General features: G+C 43.8%; 3 protein-coding genes across 3 annotated transcripts; 1 reads left to right on the top strand and 2 right to left on the bottom strand.

Annotated features, from left to right (window-relative positions):
* Positions 1-434: 434 nt before the first annotated feature.
* Positions 435-6,514, bottom strand: LOC109478196 (agrin-like). The gene is made up of 10 exons (XM_019779657.1): positions 6,408-6,514; positions 5,731-5,866; positions 5,122-5,313; positions 4,635-4,829; positions 2,921-3,082; positions 2,441-2,641; positions 2,043-2,178; positions 1,819-1,880; positions 1,322-1,540; positions 435-943 (listed from the first exon to the last, which is right to left on the bottom strand). The coding sequence occupies exons 1-10, from the start codon at positions 6,451-6,453 to the stop codon at positions 796-798; spliced, it is 1,497 nt and encodes a 498-aa protein (XP_019635216.1). The 5' UTR covers positions 6,454-6,514; the 3' UTR covers positions 435-795.
* A 2,251-nt stretch (positions 6,515-8,765) lies between these two features.
* LOC109478928 (homeobox protein not2-like) lies at positions 8,766-13,399 on the top strand. The gene is made up of 3 exons (XM_019780737.1): positions 8,766-9,411; positions 11,871-12,055; positions 12,499-13,399. Exons 1-3 carry the CDS (start codon positions 8,931-8,933, stop codon positions 12,664-12,666), a joined length of 834 nt encoding a protein of 277 aa, XP_019636296.1. The 5' UTR covers positions 8,766-8,930; the 3' UTR covers positions 12,667-13,399.
* Positions 13,400-14,675: 1,276 nt separating this feature from the next.
* On the bottom strand, positions 14,676-22,803 carry LOC109478939 (heat shock 70 kDa protein 12A-like). The gene is made up of 7 exons (XM_019780749.1): positions 21,555-22,803; positions 20,428-20,861; positions 20,074-20,153; positions 19,641-19,782; positions 18,549-18,714; positions 17,099-17,206; positions 14,676-16,779 (listed from the first exon to the last, which is right to left on the bottom strand). The coding sequence occupies exons 1-7, from the start codon at positions 22,009-22,011 to the stop codon at positions 15,779-15,781; spliced, it is 2,388 nt and encodes a 795-aa protein (XP_019636308.1). The 5' UTR covers positions 22,012-22,803; the 3' UTR covers positions 14,676-15,778.
* Positions 22,804-22,807: the final 4 nt, after the last annotated feature.

The following is a 22,807-nucleotide window of genomic DNA, read 5'->3' as shown; positions in this document are numbered from 1 at the left end:
ATGTAACCATGTAACTGACCAGAGGGGTGAAGAGAAATACTGTAAATTGCTTTATTTATGCGTTGGTTTTATTTTGCGATAAATGGGGAAAATGATGTTTTCGCGGTGTTTTAAATCAGCAGTTGAAAGGATTGATTCTGTAGTGCAGCAGTAATACATTCATTTGGTATGAGTATGACGCATGTTCGGATCGGAGTGTCATGCATTGGATATACTGTAACACGTTACCGTTATAGGGAATGCCACCTGAGACTGCATGAGAGGTAATCATGAAAATGAAACCACAGCAAAAGTTTCCACACTGACAGTTAAATCACCAACTGATGTGAACATTTTCGCATTTAGATAAACGTTTGCGAAGAAGCGAGGAGAAGAATCTAAAAATCTACTTTTAATATACCAAACTCAAAACAAAAAAGTTCGGAAACTTGATTTACGTACAGTTATTGCATTTTATTATACATCACTGGAAGGCTTATTTTCTATTCTTTATTTTTAATTTACAACGATACCACATTTGCCCTGGCCATGTATTCATACGTGATGCACCAACCGAAGTACATCGCTCCAAGGGGACCGTCCGGGAGAAAAAATGGCTGACGATCGATCGCGATAACTATATCTGCCAGGCTGAGAAAAGCGATTGCAAAATGGATATTAGAATTCGTAAAAGTAGGGTTAAGTATTGACCAAGAAAGATCCCCAAGTAAAGAATCTCTAACCAAAATCCCATGCAACTTATTCTCATTAGTAGGCTAAATTTCTATTTCTCAGCCCGCGTGGGTGAAGACTAGACTAGTCTAGCGCTAGCGCATAGCCGGTGATCGGAGCTCCCGTTGCCCACATCTGTGCGAGCTCGGCGCAGGTCCACCCCTCCTCCCCCACCGCGTACAGGTTCATCCCGGCTAGAGCCCAGAAACACCGGGCCTTCTCAAAGAAACACCTGTACATGTGAAAGACACAAGAATCACTGATGAAGCTGTATATTGGACATGCAACTTGTGTCTTCCATCAATCAAGGAGCTTCAAACTTGCATCAATATAGTGTAGCTTTGAAATTACGTCGATCATGTAAGGTAATTATGGTTATCTTACAGAAATCTTATAGTTATACAACGCTTTCTCTCACACTGTACATTGTACTTTCTATCAGTACTGTATACATGTAGTAGCTTAGAATCTACGTGTAGGTTGCACTAGAATAATGTAATCAGCCAATAGTCTCATATCGCTTTGCTTCAAATTATCCTGTTGAATTGTTGTGAAATAAACTTTTGCTTGACTATCAAATGGTAGAGGGAAGTTGTTCTTGATTGCTGACCTGTTCCCGTACGTATTGCCATCTACTCCACATATCGGGTTGAACTCCTTAGAACAGACGTAATCAGGGTCGCAGTAGTCAATGCCATCTCCCTGCACGGCCGAGTCCACCAGCTTGGCAGCAAGGCGCAGTTCGACTCCTATCCACTGCCTTGGAGTGGCGCTTTCGCACGGTCCGTCGTGAACCTTGATGGGCGCCTCTTCTCCTTGCATCGCCATTCTGGAGGTCATCATAATATCAACAATGTCGTGGTTACAAAAGTACAGTACACTGCTTGTTCAACATACACAGCCACGATCAACTGGCCTAATATCTTGTATGACCTTTTGAATTTCAATTAAAAGTGAACATTTATCTAAACTTTACTTTGACGTTTCATACTTACAGACATGTCATTGACGAGCGACGATCAAGTCACAAGCTTTGATATAGCCACCAAAGGAAGAAAATTTGTATACGTACGTTACTCATAAGAAACATTGTGCGAGTGTACTTACACACATACGGTAACATCCAGGTCGCAGTCACTATGGTACGTCTTCCCATCGCTGGCACAGACCTTAAGAAGCAAAATAAATTCTCTGAAAAGTCAGACGTTTCAGATAGCATCTGCCATCTTTCTCCAGTGACTGAGAATGAGTCTGAAGACAAGTGTAACCTGTACATAAGTGAGTAATTGATATGTGCATGGGCTAACGTTACTGGCGAAAATCACACAAACCCGTTCGTCATCAATGGTCCCAGGACAGGGGTGCACCAGGCAGTCGGGATGGGGCTGCGCTTCTGGCGGGATGATGGCGCTCTCACATGGTCCGTCGTGGACCTTCAGAGGAGCTTCCTCTCCGTGTTGCGCCATGCTGGGGACAGAGTAAAATATTACGGGACCGCTCAGTAATGTTTGAGGAATTTTATTGGACTCATCGGTGTTTTAGATTGTGTTCTGTCTAAAGATTGGTGCACATGTCATTGAACATGGCTGTAATAACGAAAATTATTTGTAAACCACTTCATAACGTAGTAAAATCCACCGAAAACAAGGTGGCACGGACATGACGTCAAAATCCGACATGGCGGCGCCTATAGACGCTGACGAAAACAATACATGTCTTTGCTACTTACAGACAGCTGGAGACCTCAAACACACAGTCGCTCTGGTAGGTTTGTCCGTCGCTGGCGCATATCTCGGCGTGTGGCTCTATCGGGCAAGGGTGGACCAGACAATCTGGGGACGCCTGCAGTTGGAACTCAACATGCTGAGTGGCGCTTTCACACGGCCCATCGTGAAGCTTCAGAGGTGCCTCTTGGCCTTTCAGTGCCAAACTAGTTGAATTGAAACACGTCAGTTGAATTGAAACACGATATTCATATTTCACTTCCTATATCACTTCCAATATCACTTCCAACCTAAAAAAATGTTTAACTCAAAAGAAACCATTAACTTTAGTCGAACTTATATTGTCAGTTTTATGTTATTTTATAAATTGCATTGATACTGTGATGTACAACACAAGCTATACCACCTCCTTGTTATGATCATACATTTGTTAGGTTTGTTGTATTTGTTTGGTGATTAAAACTGTTACCCGTTCTCCTGCTTACCGACAAGCAGCCACCTGCAGAATACAGTTGCTCTGGTACGTCACGCCGTCACTGGCGCAGATGACCTCCTCCGGGAGCGGCAGGGGACAGGGAGGGACGTCACAGTCGTCACACGATCCGTTGTGGACTTTCAGAGGTGCCTCTTGGCCGTTCTGCACCATGCTAACAACGGGGAAGGAAACATCACATTAGGTGTAAATATTTTACGTATACCTGTCATTACTTATACGTTTATAGCCTCAAAGACCAGGCCTAGGCATTCTAAAAGTTCTGAGGGGGTAATAGACAGTAATACTAGTAGGTAAAAATAAGGACAAACTCCCCTGCAAATTACTGTCCCTTTAATTGCCTAAATGTTACTTCAGTGCAGTGCCATTTTTTCCAGATCATAGGAGACTACTACGTTTATAACGTCTAATAATGACCGCGATTACTTAGTACTAAGCTCAGGGGTGGGAAAGAATTCATACGAATTTTACGGAATACATACGAATTTTACAGAATTCATACGAATTTTACGGGATACATACGATCCACTACTCGAAAACATACGAATTTTACGGAATACATACGATCCATTACCGGAAACATACGATCCTTACGGAATACATACGATCCATTACACGGAAACATACGATCCTTACGGAATACATACGATCCATTACACGGAAACATACGGACCTTACTAATTTGGTGACCGGCGCCTGTATCACCGAGTCTCAGTCTCGCCCTGCTATTTGGCTTAAAATACAGACTAAAATGTCGCCAAGAAAGCCCACATAAGTGCAGGTTGAGGTTCCTGGTGTTTAGCAGGACGGGATAAGCCCTTGAAGTCCTTAAAAACCAAGATATTCTATGAAGAAATGAAAATACACAATCCTTCGCTAGAGTAGAGTCCGACATCTTGAATTTGCCGCGGAGGTCACGTGATCCAGGCGCAGGTCACCAAATTAAGCTAAGGTCCCAATTGGGAAAAGGGGCCCTGGCGGGTAGTTCCCGGGCTGTTTTTTACCACTTTCGGGCGGGACCCCGACGTGGCCCCGCGGGGCACCCTGCGGCTACCGGGATATTTTTTGGCCCGTCGGGGCCCCGATAAGAATTTAATTCTGAGTTAAATTCTACCCGGGCCCCGCTAACAACAAGACGCCGTGACCTCATCGTGAGAACACCGGGAGGTACCCCTCCGGTTGCCGGCATTCCACCAGGACACATTTCCTATGTCACAGACCAGATGAACAGAATAAAGGTGTGTACTTCGTAAACCCGGGTAAAATGTGTGACCTCACAGATCAAATGATCACAACAAATACGTGAATTCTGCATTACGTATAGGTCAATACAAGACATCGTCAGAGAATCTGCTGGGTACCTGCCGGGTGCCTGCCGGATACCGACCAAAGAGGGTGACAAAATTTCTAACAAAATGCTACTGAAGGAAACTTTTAATTGTGACCACGACAGACGATGCCCGCTCGACTCCTGAACCCGGCCGGGGCCAGCCGGGGCTACATCTCCGACGGGCACCGGCGTAATTGGGACCTTAGCTTTAGTAAGGATCGTATGTTTCTGGTAATGATCGTATGTATTCCGTAAAATTCGTATGTTTCCGAGTAGTGGATCGTATGTATTCCGTAAAATTCGTATGAATTCCGTAAAATTCGTATGTATTCCGTAAAATTCGTATGAATTCTTTCCCGCCCCTGAAGCTACTCACAGACACGCAGAGACCTCGAGAACACAGTCACTCTGGTACGTCTGCCCGTCGCTGGCGCACACCTGTCCATCCGGCAGCGGCGGGGGGCAGGGGTGCACCTCACAGTCCGGCGATACCAGTCTTTTCTGCAAGATGTCGCTCACGCACGGGCCGTCGTGCACCTTGACTGGCGCTTCTTTGCCTTCCTGTGCCATTCTGCTCAAGGAAATCAGAAAAGACGTCAAACATGAGATGCTACTATACCACGGTTCCAGTGTAGTGAATAGAGAATGTATCAAGTTTTAAATGTTCTATATTTCGATGAAATAAATCTGGTCATTCGCTTGTTTTCATTTATTATTTGTTTGTTTGCTTGTTTGTTTGTTTGTTTGTTTGCTTTTAACATATTGTAATACCGTGTAGTCCGCCTTCCTGAATTTACCGCCAAGCGTTCCCACGACCCCTTCCCCAAAGCAGACCCCCTAGTAACAGAACAATGCTGACTCACAGACAGGCAGACACGTCCAGCTCACAGTCACTCTGGTAGGTCTGTCCGTCACTGGCGCAGACCTGGCCCTCGCCGTGCGGGGGTAGCGGGCAGGGGTGGACCTCACAGTCGGGGGAAGGCGCAACACTGCCCGAGACACTGCTGCACGAGCCATCGTGGACCTTGTAGAGTTGTTTTCCTTCCTGTGATGCTCTGAGAAGTTGGAAAGAAACTGAATATACCTCTACTCGTAACAAAATATAACAAGACATCGGAGAGCACATACCTTCGTCAAATATGTCGATTTAGAAATTGTTTTATTAAGATTATTGTGTATTTCTCGCTAATTCTGTCTACGTATTTCACACTGTCTCCAATAAGGCAACGGACATGCACTCACTCACTCACTCACTCACTCACTCACTCACTCACTCACTCACTCACTCACTCACTAACTAACTAACTAACTAACTAACTAACTAACTCAGTCTTCATGCGCTTGGGGCGTTGATCCGCAAATAGCTGCAAATTGAAGACAGGAAGTGCGACATTTATTGGACCTTTAAGCTAACTTCTAGAGATGTCATCAGGCACGCTGAAAAAATCAAGCTTACGATTCTTCAGACTTACATGCAGATATAGTTGTCCAGAGTACACTGGTTCTGGTAAGTCTGGCCGTCAGAGGCGCACACCGGAGAATCAGACCACGGGCACGGGTGAACAGAACATCCGGCCTCACTCCGGAATGCCGGACCGGACTGGCAGGCTGCGAAATTTAATAGAATAACGTTAGAGAAGTTGTTTGCATTAACAGTTAACCTAAGAAGTAACTAGTAGATTTCCACGATCTCATACCTTCGTAAAATGATTAGTGCCTCATTAAATATGTCATAATTAGCATAACGTACAAATGTGCGGGTTGCAATATACACGAAGTTACAAACTTGGCCTGGAAGTTACACAGCTTACAAATTGCTACAGTATGGTCTGACATGTAGACAGTGTACCTTCAACATTGAAGCAATTCATAGTCTGATGTGGCGCCTGTTGTACGGCTAGAACAATGTAACTGACTTTTCCCTAACTTTAATTGCTCAGATGTTTCTGTCAGGCGATGACGACACAGTGCAACCTTATGTGTTTGCAAGCCGTCTGCGCTCCGTAGTATCCAGACTGAAGTAGTATATCATATATGTGATTGATGTTGAACTACATATTACGTTCTTTAAGCCTATATGGACGTCTTTTGGTATCTTTTTGCAAATACTAGCTAAATAAATGTAATAAATGATCTCATAAAAACGTACCTCCCAGTAAAACCCAGAACACGAGCACCAGTGTTGTCGGCACCATGTTTTATTTAGACGGTGTGTGACTGTAACATCACGCACAGGCAGGGTTGCTTATCTCGAAACGTTTACTGAAGACACAGAAAACGGTGGGAAAGGGAACAGCTGACCTGCCCCGGCCTTTCGCCTTCCCAGGATGTTTGCAGGACGAGTTGAAAAACACCTTCGTTGGTACAAGGTCGGACTCTTCGATCCCCAACCCTCACATGTCTGAAAAACAGCAATATGAATTGCTGAAATAGAATTAGATACATGTACTAGTATGATTAATTGTTGCTGTGGAAATCTTGGTCTGTTTCTACTTTTGGACCAGTTCAAATTTCAGGGCGCCTGTCGCGACTGTAAGTTCAGAGCGATCATTCAAAACCATTGAGAGCTCCCTGGACGCACGGAAAACTCTTGATATCATCAAGTTGATAAAATGTCCTTGATATCATTGAGCGCCCCTCCCCCCGCCACGCCTTAATAATGTGTTTGGTATCTATTCTACTGTTCTATTTATAGTCAACAGGAACTATACATATAAAGTAAAAGTATGAAAATCAGAATGTGATTCAGTGAAGTGGGTATTACGGAAAAGTGAATCAGAGTTGACAGCACCCTTACCAACAGCAGGAATCGACTTGATACGATAAAACCACTATCTGTTTAATTGACAAGTAATCCGTTAATCAGACTATCAATTAACCGCTTAGATAAATCCAATAATCCCAAAAAAAGGTGATTAAATAATTCTAACAGCGACACACAACTAGTTTGTCCCAGAACAGAAGAAACCAGGTCAAGTTTTTGGGTGAAGACGATTAATTCAGAAATCCAGCTCGCCGATTGGTCGTCACTGAAATGGTCCCAATTCCTGAATTGTACGAAAAATTAAGGGGGTAACTTTGATGTAAATGTAGTTGACATTAGTTGTATCAATGTAGGGACCCATCTCCATGTATTGCCCCCTTTAAAGTAAGAGAGAAAGAAAGGGAAAAGAGAAAAAGAAAGGGTGTAGAAAAAGAAAAGAACGCGCGTTGTGTGAAGCTATCTAGTAAGATTAGGCATTGCCAATGAGGTTAAATAAGTGCAGACACTGTGTCCGAGTGTGTCGAATCGAACTAGTTGGTCATTGTACTTCGATAATAGCCGGTCAGTCATGTGTTCACATAATGAAACACTGGGTAGTCTATATTGGAGTTTATTCGCACCACTGAGCACCAAAGCAGCACACCACATGAGTACGTAGCTGACTAGCTGCACTGTATATTTTTCACGCGTTTTCCGTCAAGAAGTTTAAGAACATCGTCTCAGTTCTTATCATCCTGATGAGAGCTATGGAACTGAATTTACGGTGTTTCATTTGGGGTGCAGGAGGCTGTATTTTCACAGTAGGAAAGGAATAATAATCGTGCTTCTCTCCACCCAGTGACCTCAGTACGCACTTTTTCATTTGGTCCCAACCTCCGCAGGGCGCTTGTCGACTTGGTCAACTGTGAAATGGGTAAGATTGTGCTGCAAAGGGACCGGCTTTATTTAATATTGTCGCGGAAGAACTCATGCGTATGATGGGAGTGAGTTCATCCTGTTAGCAAATTGGAGCAGGTTTGACAAGCTCGGGACAAATTATCCCCGGGAAAGAAAGTAACAACCGCCGACCGACACCCCTGGGACGCAGCTGGGCGGAGGTTACTAGGTTGGTCTACTCATGGTCTACTCAAGGGCACCATATAATGTTCTTGGTCTACAGAACACAACAGAAACACATGTCAGCGTAGCACTGCAGGATTGTTTTTACATTTTAATGATATTCTCTGTAAGTTCATCTGTAAAACAGAAATGGATGTGAGCTTAGCAAGGACATAGCTCTGCTTTGTTGGTAAAAGATGATCACATGCCTGTATTACCTGTCTCTAGGAAGATGTGGAGACGCTATGCCTGATGGAAATGTTTGAAGTCTTTCGCTACTTTTTTTATACAGTCCAACCCTTTTACTTTAAGTTTAAGGACGTTCTGTCAATTTGTATTTGATAGGAGGTCATTGAATGTGTTTGTGTGAAGTTTGCTGTATGAACATGTTTCCTGGGGAGAGGAAAGTTTGAGACCGGTTTTTAGCACGTGGACATTCCTTATTCAGAAAAAACTTTTGAGTGACGTATAAAATTCACGAAGACAAAACGAACTTCACCGTCTTCAGTTTACTGTACACCTATATGTATTAAAGACCGAAAGTGAGAAACCCCAAGGAGGACCTTTTGATTCGTCGATGTGAATTGATTCATTGAGAGCTGTCCAATTAGCGGCAAGGATTTCCACTTCAAAGTGTGAGGGCGTGTTTCCGACGCCGCCCGACCTGCTGACGGCATCAGCGTCCATCCTCCGGCTGATACACACACAGGTAAACCAGACGTCTCACCGTGCGATACTGCCCAAACTCTCAAACCTCTGTCCAAACGCTTGTTTTGATAAGTCTGAGTAGAAAAGAAATCCCAGCGGAGAATGGAGAGTGCGATCATGACGACCGGACTCTGCACGACCACCACCGGGACCGTGTCGGGCATGTTCCCGGTCTGTCGTCCCCTGGCCGCCGCCGCCTACTTCACCGTCCCCGCCCGCATCATGGACCTGGGCGCGCTGGAAGCCTTCCGAGCTCCCGCCGCCGCCGGTGCTGCGACAGCTCTCTTCAGACCGACCCCGACGCCCCTCCGTCCGTCCCCGGCACCGTGCGGCGGCATGTCCTTCAGCATCCGTTCCATCCTCGGCCACCAGTTCGACCACGCGGCGACCGGCGACGTCAAGTCGGAGGTCCCCGGGAAGAACCTCGCGCCGGCCGCGGAGCGACAGACCGCCACTCTCCTGGACAGACTGGTCGGCGATCCCGACACCATGGCTTCTCCAGCTCTCCAGTCTCCTCAACCGTACAGCTTCTTACAGACGACTCCTATACGCGAGGTGAAATCCTTGGGTTACAAGACCAAAGGTGAGTTAATACACATTTTGATAGTCTTGTTTACACCCCGTTTTCACTGCTACATGCTGCGACTGCTGAGGGGCAAGAAAGCTTACAGATCGCGCAACGATTTTATAGACAAAGGACATTTGAGTCAAATCTTTGTACGGTAAATTATACTATAATCATTAGTATAAAATAAAGGGTAATATAAATCCAGTACGTGTCGTTCAGCGGTTGCACAGCGATAGTCCGAGTCAGCGTGTTCTCGAGCCCGCGTGCCTGGCTGTCTGCCGGGGTAACTCCGCTTATCTGTAAGAATTACTCTAGTATGACCAGGCGACTGTGAATCAGAAATCGTTACAAAGCTACACATATTTATAACCAGATGATAGCCGACCTGTTCAAACGATGTTTAGTAAAAAAAAGTACTAGTATTTGAATGAAGAAACACGACTCAGTTTTGTTGTACATGTGTGTAGGGTTTGGACATGTGATGAAATGGGTTACCCAATTTGATTTGTATAAAATACGATAGACGGGAAAAAGTCAGAGAAATTCCCAATGTCCCGTTTATGACCATAACTATCAATTTTTCGCTTTATTCGTTACATTGTTCTCCACTGATAGCCAGTATGTCTATTGGCGCAAATTGCCCGCATGTCGCTTTCTTTCAGTTTTGTGCGTAGTGGTGCAAATACTGCTTTAATATTTGATACAAGATGATGGCCAAAAGTCGTTACTTTCTACGAAATTTTGCTGCGGCGCCGCACATTTTCTTTTTTGTAATACTTTTAACAAGAGTAGCTGCTAAGATACCGCTGCTAAAATGTACCGAAGAGGTGAAAACTAGTCTCCACTAGACTCCGTGGATTGCTGAGAAAATACAATGTAGTAGAACTAGAAATTGGCGGGCGAAGTTAGCAACCATAAAGTTAAATTTCAAAATTCAGACAGTCTATGGTTTCAGTTGCAAACAAGTCGATGACATGTCGAGTCGCGCTCACGATATGATGGGCACACGAACTCATTTGTGGTGGGGTCTGTCATTGTGTGGTCTTTCATCTCACCGTTTTCCCGCTTTCCAAAATGTGTACTGTCTACATGCGGGCATTGTGGTCGCACTATCAGTACTTGTACTTACAACCTAGGTGTAAAATACCGAGGTGAATAGGTGGTAGTGAGCTATACGGCTAATTGAGCTTATTGTATTAGCTTCCTCCCAACAACACAACTTTACATCGCCTTTGTGCTTGTAGAGACCAAGAATTTTACATAACAAGTGGTGCGAGAGGAAATTTGAAATACAATGATAATTGGGATCCGTTTGATTCTTGCGGTCCGGTCTTCAAAGCGGGATCGGTGCTCGTTGGCTGCAATGGTAGTTATCAAGTCTTTATCATGCACGGTCTTTAACACATAATTGTACTCTTTCTTTTTATTTGGTTTTCAAAATACAGTAATATTCTACGTAGACGGTCAGGAAACAATGGCCTATGATCACAAAAATAAGAAGAACCCTAATGTAGCGAAATAACAGAGAAAAAATTCCCAATGCGTTTCTATGTTAACCCGTGATTTAGTCTCTTTTTTATAGCATGTACATGTACTTATGTTTCCCTCACTAACCACATAGGAATCCTATCAAAAGAAGGCGTAAATATCAGCATCAGCTTGTTGATTATCCGTTTAGAATACACACTCCAAGCACGGTGAATCCAGTGCGCCGCCGCCGGTGCAGGATGTGAAAACATGGCACTGTGATGTCTCAAGCGAAATAAAGATACACATTTCTAATCGTGTCCGACAAACAAGGCCGAACACATCTTGATATAGGCAGTACACATTAATACCTAAATGATGATGATTTTTTGCAACATCCTATGTATAACCATCTCATGATCTGTATTTCGGAGATCGCCAGGCTTTTCTTGTCGTGGAGTCGACTGATCGCGAGAAGGGTCAGTTTGAATGTAGTGGTAATACTCAACTGTATGGTCCACTGTTATACCAACAATGTAGCTTCTGTGTGCTGTTGGTTGCTGATATATGTATATGATAATCATTCAAACAGAGGAAATCATCATCACTTTCTTGTTGATCTTACTTTTACATATGTCTAAGAGGGCCTCGATAAGTAACATTGCTTTTATCCAACCCTCGTGAAATATACGTGAGTGCATAACATAGATAAGTAACGAAAACAAGACCTTTATACAAGCAAATAAAAATAAAAATGAACCTGATCCTGCTATGTTTTACCTTAAAATATGTGAAACAAGCCTTGGTTCATGGTTGTATACGTACCGTGCGTGTACGGAAATAGATAAAATTGTAGGTATTGGTTCTATATGCACATTGAAATGTACAAAGTGTTCAACAGTTGTCATACCAATATTGGTATTTTTATATGACCTCGAGTGCGTTAAAGTATCACGTCAAAATTTATCCAGGAACGTCTAAATGTAGACTGTATTTTTGTGATCCAGGCTGCCCGATGGCGAGTGAGACTTCGACTGAGAAGGACGGCAAGTCGCGGAAAGGGAAGCGGATACGCACCATCTTCACCCCCGAGCAGCTGGAGCGGCTGGAGCGGGAGTTCTCCCGGCAGCAGTACATGGTGGGCTCCGAGAGGTACCACCTGGCCGCCTCGCTCAACCTCACGGAAGCGCAGGTAGGGAGCGGACATTTTCACGCTGTCTTTTTATTTCTTGTCGACATGAATTTATCAATCTTGAACTGGAGCTATTTTTTTTTACGTTTTGTGCGTTTTGTATACTCCTCAAGTAGAGGTTTTGCCTTTGGCTGCCTCATTTTTGGCGTGTTAGGTTTTTTTTATCGGGCTCTCTTTTTTGTACAGGTATTTTTTTTGTGCCAGCAAAGCACAAACCTCTGCTTGGAGAGTTTTGTACGTTTTTGCTATCATATCTTTCAAAATATACTTTTGCATCGTGCATCAAATTAAATCATAAAATCAAGGGTCACACAAATCCAATTTTGGTCCTTCTGCGATCGCCATCCACCGGAAAGGGGCCTAACGAAAAGTGAGTGTAAATTTAAAAAAAAATGTCATTTTTCGGAAGATCGCTGACGGCTAATTTCCTTTTTCCCTGGCAGGTGAAAGTGTGGTTTCAGAACAGAAGGATCAAATGGCGCCGACAGAACTACGAGCAGCAGCAGGCCCGCCTGGCGCGGCTCTCTTCCCACACAAGCTCCGAGTCCGACTCGGGCCCGGAGTCTCCCGCTCCTTCCGCGCCTCCTCACCAACACACCACGGGCAGATAGACACGCGCGTGTACTGATCACGTAGCAAGTAAGAGTAGAGCTTAGAGCGACACGAACTGCACTCGGTTCACGACTCGACACGGATCCATGACATGATATGACCGACCCGTATTACTAGTACTATGTACTAAGACCTGCTCACATAACAGTCGTACTTGTACAATCGCAAACTGAGGTCATTCTTGGGATAGCCGTGCACATATTCTGCAAAATTCGACTGTCTTGTTTCTTTAGAGGCCTTAGATTATTGTCGGCAGTTGGTTCTTTCACAGCTTGCCAGGCTTAAAATTCCACGGCATCAAAATCGTACGACGATCTGCACTGTTGTTTGTATTATATGTAAACCACGAAAGAAACGTTCCGTATTTAGTGCAGTTGTAGCAATGTACAGTTTCGCCCATTAGACCTATTCCAATATTGCTGTATCAAATGGGCTAGTGAGTGTTTTCTTCATTTGTTGTAAATTTATAGAGCAATTCTCATACAAGAACAGTGTTGGTGACAAGCAATACCTTCCAAAGTGAGTTTAACAAAACATCAAAACACCGACAAAAATATTTAATGATGTCCAATGGATTATTTTTGAGAAGGTATTATGATGTTAATGTGCCATGGCCATTTTGAAATCTATTGCTGCATTGTTACTTGTTTATCCTTGTCAATGCGAGAAGAAGCTATCTTTGAAACCAGGTATCTGGAAAGTCAGTATCTGGGAATATTCCTGAATAAAGAAATGAACTAAAGCAATTGGACAGTGTGAATTTCTAGTGCGACATTTAATACGACAGAGTGAGTTGGAAAGAGGTGGGGACCAGTGCGACTGTACGGCAATAGTTGGAGACGTGTGCGTCAAATCGCGCCCGTGTGACATTAGGTATAGACCAGTGCGCCGGCCCCATGATTAGTCTCCTAGGAGAATGCGTCGCACGCCTGAGTTCCTGATTTATTTCCAGACCCGAGACAGATCGAATCCAAACATCAAAGTCTCCCTCTGCAATATAGCAGACTCATTTTGTCTCCCTCCTACAGCACAAGATTAGCTTTAAATGAGGCTGGCGCACCTTGCTCTGGCACGTGTATGATCTAAAGTCTACCCTGTCGAGTCATCTGGAAAATTTTCATATGAACAGGTTCATACAGTGATTGGCAGGAGGCAGGGGGCTGACTGGCGGCTATTCACAGTCTGAGAGCTGGGACCTCGGGTTCTGAGGCAAGGTATTAGCATGAGTTTATTGCACGACAGTTGTACAGGTACTATTAAAAGGTAGACCGTTAGGCATCTAAAAGCTATATAAATTAACATCAAACACACATTTGGGACTATGTATCATTATACCCAATCTGGATGGGCACAATACAAACTTCGAGGCAAATGGCTTAAAAAGTAAATGATCAGATAAAAAGGCAGAAATTGTTAAATTTTTACGACATTTTGAACCTGTATTTTGCTGGAGAGTTTTAAAATGAGGCACATCTTACAATCGGTATACTGTTTTTCCGGGTGAAGTCCTGTGCTACGATCGTGCTGCATGTCTAGTCTAGATCTGGTTTTAGATGTCCACGAGAATGAGTCTAAAACTGTGAGGCAATATATACTTAGTAGTCATCAGTGGTGTCATATTCCCGTGGGGCATGTGTTCATATTAAAATGGTTACCGAGAAAAGAGGATATGCTTATAACGACATGTTTCTCTGATGTATGTTTTGGTATATAAATATGAAAATCAGGATGACGAAGGCTGGCAGTAGCAACCCACTTCAAGAGTCCAATTAGACTGTCCCTAATCAATTAGAACGCCCCAGGGACAGGGGCACGGAGTCGGGGGAGGGGTAACGGCCTCTCTTACCGTGTTCGACAAAGGTCTTTGACGTCTAATGGGCTCGTTTGAAGTGGGCTCAATAGGGAGAAAACCACCGAAAAGGCTGGTAGCAATGTAGTACTGATATATGTGAGAGACACTGTTAGTTTGTAAATAAAATTTTGATTTTATTAATGCTGATAAAACTGTCATAAATCATACAAGTACATCGGATGGCTATCGAAAAATTCAATATAGGAAATATAATAGGTTGTTAAAACAGTTGATATTAATTGACTGGATTATCGAATATTTGATGCAAATTCTTGTGTAACACTATGGTTTGTATCTGGTATTACATTGTGAAGAGCAAAATGATGTGCTAATCTATCAAAATTATGTCATTGCACATTTTAAAGACATGAAAACTGACTATGACATAAGTTTACAACATCACATCCTCTGAATAAAATTCTTTTTATAGAAAAACTGTTTTTGTCAAGAATTAATACCAAAAGCACTGAAGGCAAGTAATGGTACCATATGGCAATTGAATCATCATGCACTCAGGGGAAAAGTTTTCCTATTGCTACTCATCAGAATAGAAGTGTTTGAACATGCAGTAATTACTGTACATTGTAGTTTGAACAGGTGTAGATAGGGGGCATCAATGGACCATAATGAGGATGAAACTACCAGGGTGTGGAGGGCATTACATGTACTAGTATTTTGTCCAGGGATATTACAACAGGGACATGCTCTTTATGAAAACATTGACTACTAGATGACACAAACTAATTCCTCACAAATTGTATAATTTTGATTGAACACAATATGCAAACTGGTAAAAATATTTCCATCAGGAGAACTGGATGTGATTCTTGAATTGCTTTTTGTGCTGGTTGACAACAAGGCTGCAATGTCTGGTGCTTTACAATTATTATAATAGTGCAATTAATAAGTATCAATTCTAGACCCTATATATTTCAGATGTTGAATAACAGTCTGGGGAAAAGAACACTTCCACCTAAGAAAATAATCTATTAATCTATTGAATCTACATGCTTTCACCAGCTATAACATGAAAGCCATTGATTAACAATGATAACCAGTTTGACACTTATACAAGCGACCACATCTACATAAGGACCACCTGGTCACTGTGATCACAATTTTCCCATTTACACAAGCAATAAAAATCCTGTCTATAGTGACCACCTGTCCACATAGACCAGATTTTATAGGTCCCCTGAGTGGTCTTCTTGGGCAGTTTAAACTGTAATGTTTGCATGGACAGAGTGAGTTTCAGTGCTTTATTTGTTGAGGAAGTCGATGGTGGCTTTGACAGATGTACATGTGAGAATGTCCAGTGCTGTGACTCGGATCTCTGTGTCTCCAAATTGCATGGTTGTCTGCAGTTCCCTCCGGTGAGGGGCAACTGTGTAGTCTGACCGTGTCAAGTCCAGCTTCAGTGTCCCGCACTTCTGCACGTGAGTCTCTGTGATGTACTGCACATCTTCTCTCTCGCTGCAGTAGATGTTGATGACGATGTTGGACTGGCTGTGCTTAGCTGGAGTGTAACTCCTCGTCACCCTGTCCCCGATGGCTACCGATTGGTCGATGGTCACGAAGGTGTCAAACACGTCCGTGCACCACTCCACGCCATCCTTGATGATGAGTTTTTCGGGCGGGTGCTTCCCGTACACGAATTTGTTCAGAATTCCGACCCCGTATGTCAGGGCGGACCGGCGGACCCTGATGACGGCCGGGTCGAGTCCAAACAACACGGCGCCCTTCAGGATGCTGAGTCCCACGTCCTGGGGAATCATGACGCGTACAGACTGCCCCACCGCCGCACGCAGCTCGTGCTGTAGGAGCGGGGACTCGGAAAAACCACCGACTAGGAACAGATACTTGATTCCTGCCACGTCTGGTTTCTGGAGGACTGTGATAACTTGGCCCACGATCTTACTTAACGTTGGAAGGAAGAGCTCACGCATGGCCTCTGGGCTCATCCTCAGCATGCCTTGTGATGACCATTTGATGTACTTGTACCCGCTCTTCCGTATGGCCGCCTCCACACTGCTGCCCTTCGTCTTCTTGAAGTAGTCAATGAAGGAGAAGGGGAGGGACACGTTGAGGGGGTTGGTTTTGTACGGGCTGGCGGCTCTCTTCCTGGCTTCAAACGCCACCAGCAGGTCCACCCAGCCAGCAGGGCGCTTCCGCTTAAACTGCTCGATGAAGTCACTGCCAAAGATGTTGTGAAGGAGTCGTTCAAAGGCTTCATCGACTCCAATTGATCCATAGGGCCCTCCTGGAATTTAACAAAGATATCGTTGAAGCTCTGATGCCAGTTTTAATCCAAATCGGAATGAATCAGACTGTTCTTATACCTGCCATTTGTTTATCTCTCCTACAAATGGTGACCTGTGCTGCACCCGGGTTAAAGCTCTGTAGACTTCAACATGCTAATTTCTCTGCCTTGATACTGAAATGAATAGTGCAACTGCTGCTCGTACATGTACCCAACCCAGTTGAGATGTTGAGGTACATATGAGGGCCTGCATTCTTTTTATCGCCAGCTCTCCTAAATCTAGCATTGCCAGGATCCCCCCATCCAGACCCCCACATACCTGAGGCCTTGTGCAGCTCCTTCAGACCCCCCTGTGGCTCCTCCTCCAGCTGATGCACTGTCAGATCCACCGTCCCCCCTCCACAGTCCACCACCATGTACCGGTCACCTAAAGGACAACAGGTTCAGGTGAGAATATGCCCACCTAACACGGTGGTAAAATCTGGGCTGCAAAGTTCCCACATGTCATAGAACCCGAACTGTGTTCGATCGTGTTCGATCTGGGGAATTCGAATCGAACCCGCGTTCTATTTCGGGGTCACCTGCGGTCATTTACTATAAAGCGGCAAAACAAGCCTTTCTACCTCCGTGCATTGCAACAGATAAAAAACAACACTTTTCTATAGATACAAACAGTTTCCTGGACAGTATATGTCCGCTATTATTTTTGGTGGACATGTAACATGTAGCGAAGCTACTGTCGTATCCTTGAGTGACCTTGAATACCGTAATGATTCTTTACGCCAGTATGAATAACACAATGCACACTTTCTGGCGATATGACATGTCTCCAAAACTTGTTCAAACCTGGAAACATGGAGAGTCAAACATACCCCATTTACGGCTCAAAATGACTGTAACGGTTGTCCCGAAAATCGTGTTTTAGGGATTTTTTTAAAAATGGCCTCAATTTTGAATTATGGGTAATTTAGTGTGAAAAATGTAAAAAAATGCCTTTTTTTCACCAATATATCGAGAAAAACTAGACTTAAAATCAGAAATTAAAAAACCCCTAAAACACGATTTTTTGTCTTATTCCTAGTCTGTGAAAAATGTAAAAATCGGGGGTCTAGGGTAATATACGTAGCCAGGTTTGAACGATGTTTGCCTAAAAAGGTAATATGACTTGTGCTCGGAAACCCGAAAATAATCGTCTTTCTGAGCGAAATTTAAAAAAATCATTGATTTAACATAAAAAGCTAACATTTAAAGGATGTTAAGACGATAATTTCATTTTAATTTGACGAAATTTACCCATGAATATTATTTGTGTATTTTCAAATATTTTACGGGTAGTCCAAAACAGGTCAAAATAGCGTCTTGTAACCCGATACCTTTTAGAACGCGCATAGCAATGGGAAAGAATGCCGTAGTGACAGACCGCCGTGTAAGCCACCCTGTGGGGACAGCCCTATGTTCCAACACCTCAAGGTTCCAACATCGGGATATGGTCGTCCGAGCAGAGGTTGGGTTGTCAGAACATAGGGATGTCGGGAAATGGGGATGCAAACCATGATCCTGCTATTATATGTTGGTACGTATCAAAATGTAGGGGGTCCAAAAGCCACCTTACCAATGAATAAAGTTGATCATAGATTAGTAAATAGTGACCCATACAGTTACATGTATTAAAAAATATAGTAGAAAACTTCTAACAAAGACTTTTCATTGAAAACAACAAAACAGTGCAGAGAAAAAGGCGGTGCCCCTGAGGCATTGCCAAAAACTACCTGAAGCCATGTCTGCTGCCACAGTGGCCTGGGGCGCTGCAGGCTGGGGAGAGTTGGAGTCCGACACCAGCTGGTGATACCGCAGCTGTCTGCAGTAGATGGAGGCAGCCTCTGGCTCCAGAGCAATCAGTAGCTGCTCAGGACAGTCCCTGGACACCATTCCAGCCTGTAAGACAGTCAACTCATCACCATCTCATCTCCATTCTCTGATAATATATTCCTCCTAGCCTTTCCGTGCCAGGAATTTTACAAATACTGCATGTGGAAATAACTTGCTTCTAAACCCAAACAGTGTGAGAGTTACCACAACAGGTGCCTGTGGTGTTTGAAAGTCATGGAATTCAAACAAGTGATCTGAGACCTGACGTGGCCTAATTTAAATTTGAGTATATGCAAGGTTTTACAAGTAAAGTTGGGTCTAGGAAAACAGGTGTATCAACATCCTTGAGAACCTTGACTCTCTTTTGTCAACTTTGTTGAATGATGTTATGGAATCAGATGGTCCCAAACCTCTGTTCTAGGCTAATGTCTACACAACAGAACATGATACTTCAGGTTTAGATTTCCAAGCACTGCCCTGGAGACACATGATCCACACACAGGTATCAGCCAAAGTGCATTACATGATTACATCTAGAAAAAAAAGTCACAGGCTTTAACTAGTAGTTCAATGAAACAATTATATAAAAGCAATTCGGAACTCACACAACAGTTTGGTTTACTTCCTCTTAGGCGGTTTCATCAGAGACACAGGTCTGATAAAGCATAGGTACATGCAATTTGAAATAATTCATCATTCATTTTGGTTTTAGATCTAACTTTCCCAAATGTGGAGTGAACCTTGTGCCCCTGTGGACAGGCATGTCTGTTTCTTCTCATACAACCCAATTTGTCAGGCAAGGCTAAGTGATTAGTCCTGCACAGATTGATTCTAAATTCACACATTGGAGGTATTGCACTGTGCACTATGGGTCTCCAAACTACCCCTCTGATACTTCTGGACCTTCACACAGGTATCTGTACCAACAAAGTCTTTGTTTGGGATAAGAATATGGAAAGTCAACAATTGTGTGTCCATAAGGGAAGACTGACCTTGTAGGCTGCCTCTCTCATGAACTGTTTTGCTGGCTGTCTCCATATGGCTGGAACAGTGATGACCCATCTCACATCCTCGTTGTTGATCTGTGTACAGGACTGGTCAGTCAGCTCCTGCAGGGCGTGGTCTTTGAAGAACCTAGACAGGATACATCCAAGGTTTTTGTCAATGATGTTACTCTTGACAAATTTTGCCAGGAGAAAAAAATATGGACAAGTATCTTCCTTAAAAGAACAAGAAATAAACATCCAGCACTGTCATGCTCAAAAATCATTTTTTCCTTGAACTATCCTAGAGAGCCTGTGTATAGTGGCTATACTGATACAGGTACATAAGCTGGTACGTTATGGTAAAGGGCAGTATACTACCAGCTGTACAAATTTATGATTTGATTTGCTACACAATTCTAGTTTTGACTACTACATTTACCTCAAAGCGTGGGCAAAAACCTCCACAGCTGGCCAGAGTTTTCCATTGCCAGCAGTCAGTTGTGTTCCCTTGTGTAAGTCCTGGAAATGAATTCAATGATGAGCAATTTAATGCAAGATGGTCATTTCCTCATTGGTCTCCATAAACCCCATCAATTACAAACTTTCCATGAGATACAGATGTATAGAAATTCATAATGAAAAAATATGTTTAGAAGTTCAAATATACATGTACATCTTGTGCGCTTTTGTATACAAATTTCTTCCTGTGCAATTGAGTTTATTTAAGTCAAAGAAGTCATTTTTATCCCTTAAATTTAACAATTTCCTTAGAATAGATCAGTGTCATACGTACTGTGTTTGCATGGAGAACCATCTTGAACCTCTCGAAGTACATCCACCTCTTGGCCTCGCCAGGCTCAAGGTCGTGGTAGTTGTCCCTGGCAGCGAATCCAAAGGAGTGAAACAGCCCTGTTGGAGTCAGCAGCAGGGTGGTAGGCACCTTCTGATTGGTCACCCCGGGATCGCCCCCCTCCCACTTCCGCATGACATGGATGCTGTCCGGATTGCGGAGGAAACTGAAGGCGTAGCCACTGAAGGTGGTGCCGAAGTCGATGGCCACGACTACAAAGTACTGCCCCGCTGAGACAGTCTGGTTGGAGTTGTTGGCCTTGTGGATTACTTCAGGTAAGGTGTGTATGACTTGGTCCTGGTGGCTCGGTGTGCTGGTTATTGGGCTGAGGGGGGCCACAGCTCCACTGGTCGGGCTTCTGGGGGTCTCATTCAAATCTAAAGGGAACAAAAGTGGGGACAATTGAGACTGGAATTTTTCACGTCACAATAACAACATACAATAACAATAACATTTATTTTTCCAATATTTAAAAAACACAGTTATATTAAGTCAATTATATCATACATGGTCAACATTGTTAAAATAAAAATCACTTAAATGATGAATGATGAATAAATTGAGACCAGCTTTCAAAGATTTTACACTTTTGGTGGTCTACAGTGCCAGTGGCTGTTTTTCTGTAATATTCATTACCTAGAATTTCGACGGTTTAAAGGTGAAAGGTCATCAAAACAATTGTTTTTGGCCACAGGATGACATCACCTTCTAAATGCCTAAACCAAAAGCACAGAGAGGATATATTTTCTCAATGTTATCTCAGTCAATTAATCATATGTTCAAGTGGTGTTCTGTCCTCCTTTGTAGTATGTTGACAACTTGTTACTTTTTGACTTAAAAGGCTTACAGTTACCTACTCTGTGGCTTGCCAATTTGGCCTAATTTCCCAGTAAATTAGTTACCTCGTTAGAAATGCTTGCATCGTATATCTGCCCACTAGCTAATTACAACCCAATAACCAATACAAATTTGGTGTCAAACTCACGAAACTGCTACCATTGCGCGCTGGGTTAACACCGTATTTGAACCACATAGACCGCTAACGCTGTGCTAGATAACCGCCCGCCCACCTGTTAGAGTGTCTGTGTTGATGCCCCGCCATTCTCCTGTTGATGGCGTCTGAAGTTCCTGTCCCTCGGTCCTGGGCCCGCCAGACCCGGTCTCCTCCAGGCTGATGTTCGTGATTTCTGCCATCCCCGAGCCGTCCTGGAGGTTTTCTCCCGGCCGCCTCATCACACTAGCGCCGCAAATCTCCAGACTCAGGCCCTCGGCGCCGTGCAATGGCACGGAGCTCTCCTGATGAGTGGTCGTTTCCTGCTCTCTCCCATTTTCCGTGTGGTTCGTTGAGCGCCCTTGTGCGGTCCTGCCACTCAAGCTGGTGTCCAGACGAAGTTGAAGTGCGTCCGGCCCCGACATGACGTTGGTCTCCGTTGTTCTGAACAGCTCTCGGGCTTTCTCCCCCACCTGTTGATCCAAGAAGGAGGAGCGCCGCTCCAGTTCTACTTCGTACTTTCGCGGAGACGACATAACGGTGCTCCCTCTATAGCTGCCCTACCTGTAAGGATGCCTTACAAAACAAATACGCGACTGCAAGGAAACTTGATCCTAAGCTACCAATCACTTGCCGGTAATTCGTAATCAATAGGTCATGGACGGAAACAAGCGGGGGTGAGCCGTTCATAGTGAGCTAGGGGCAGGGGATCAAATCAGATGCTATCTGTGTGTTCATGTGTGAAACGTTGATTAACGTTTCGGTTCTGTTAATATAACAAAACGTATGAAACAGTTAACAAAAACACAATGATTACGGTTATTTTCTTTGGGCTTGCATTACGACACACATATATATATATTGACGACATGCCTGCCATTTCTCTAATTTCGCAGAAACGGGTTGCGGCTGGAGTTTTTGAAATATATATATTTTCTCTTCAGAACCCGTCCTTTGTAACAGTTAGTATTGTATTATGGGTTGGGTTCAGGCACTTTTCAAATGACGTTACGCATAGAAAGACAAGTGTTGTGTGCGCAAATGGAACATGTCTTTCCCCGACAGCCTCGACCTATTGAATTAGCTATGGTCGACTTCCTATGAATGTGTGTAACGGTAAGTAACGGCAAGTATGAAGATCGCTGTTTACATCCGGCCACATTTAGAGTCAACTCTGGACAGAAATGGCCCGGAGCCAGCAGTCTGTTATTCTCGTGTCACACATAAAGATCACAACATTTTGAGCAAAGGGTGCGGTGTATGTCGTTGACATTGGTCGATTGAACAATTGACTTCTCGATGTAGAAAATTCCTTTGAAATCTTACCGCGTC

The sequence above is a fragment of the Branchiostoma belcheri genome, unplaced genomic scaffold (assembly GCF_001625305.1).
Source record: "Branchiostoma belcheri isolate BF01 breed outbred unplaced genomic scaffold, Haploidv18h27 scaffold106, whole genome shotgun sequence".
In the NCBI taxonomy this organism is placed as follows: domain Eukaryota; kingdom Metazoa; phylum Chordata; class Leptocardii; order Amphioxiformes; family Branchiostomatidae; genus Branchiostoma; species Branchiostoma belcheri.
This window is presented reverse-complemented; position numbering and strand designations above follow the sequence as displayed.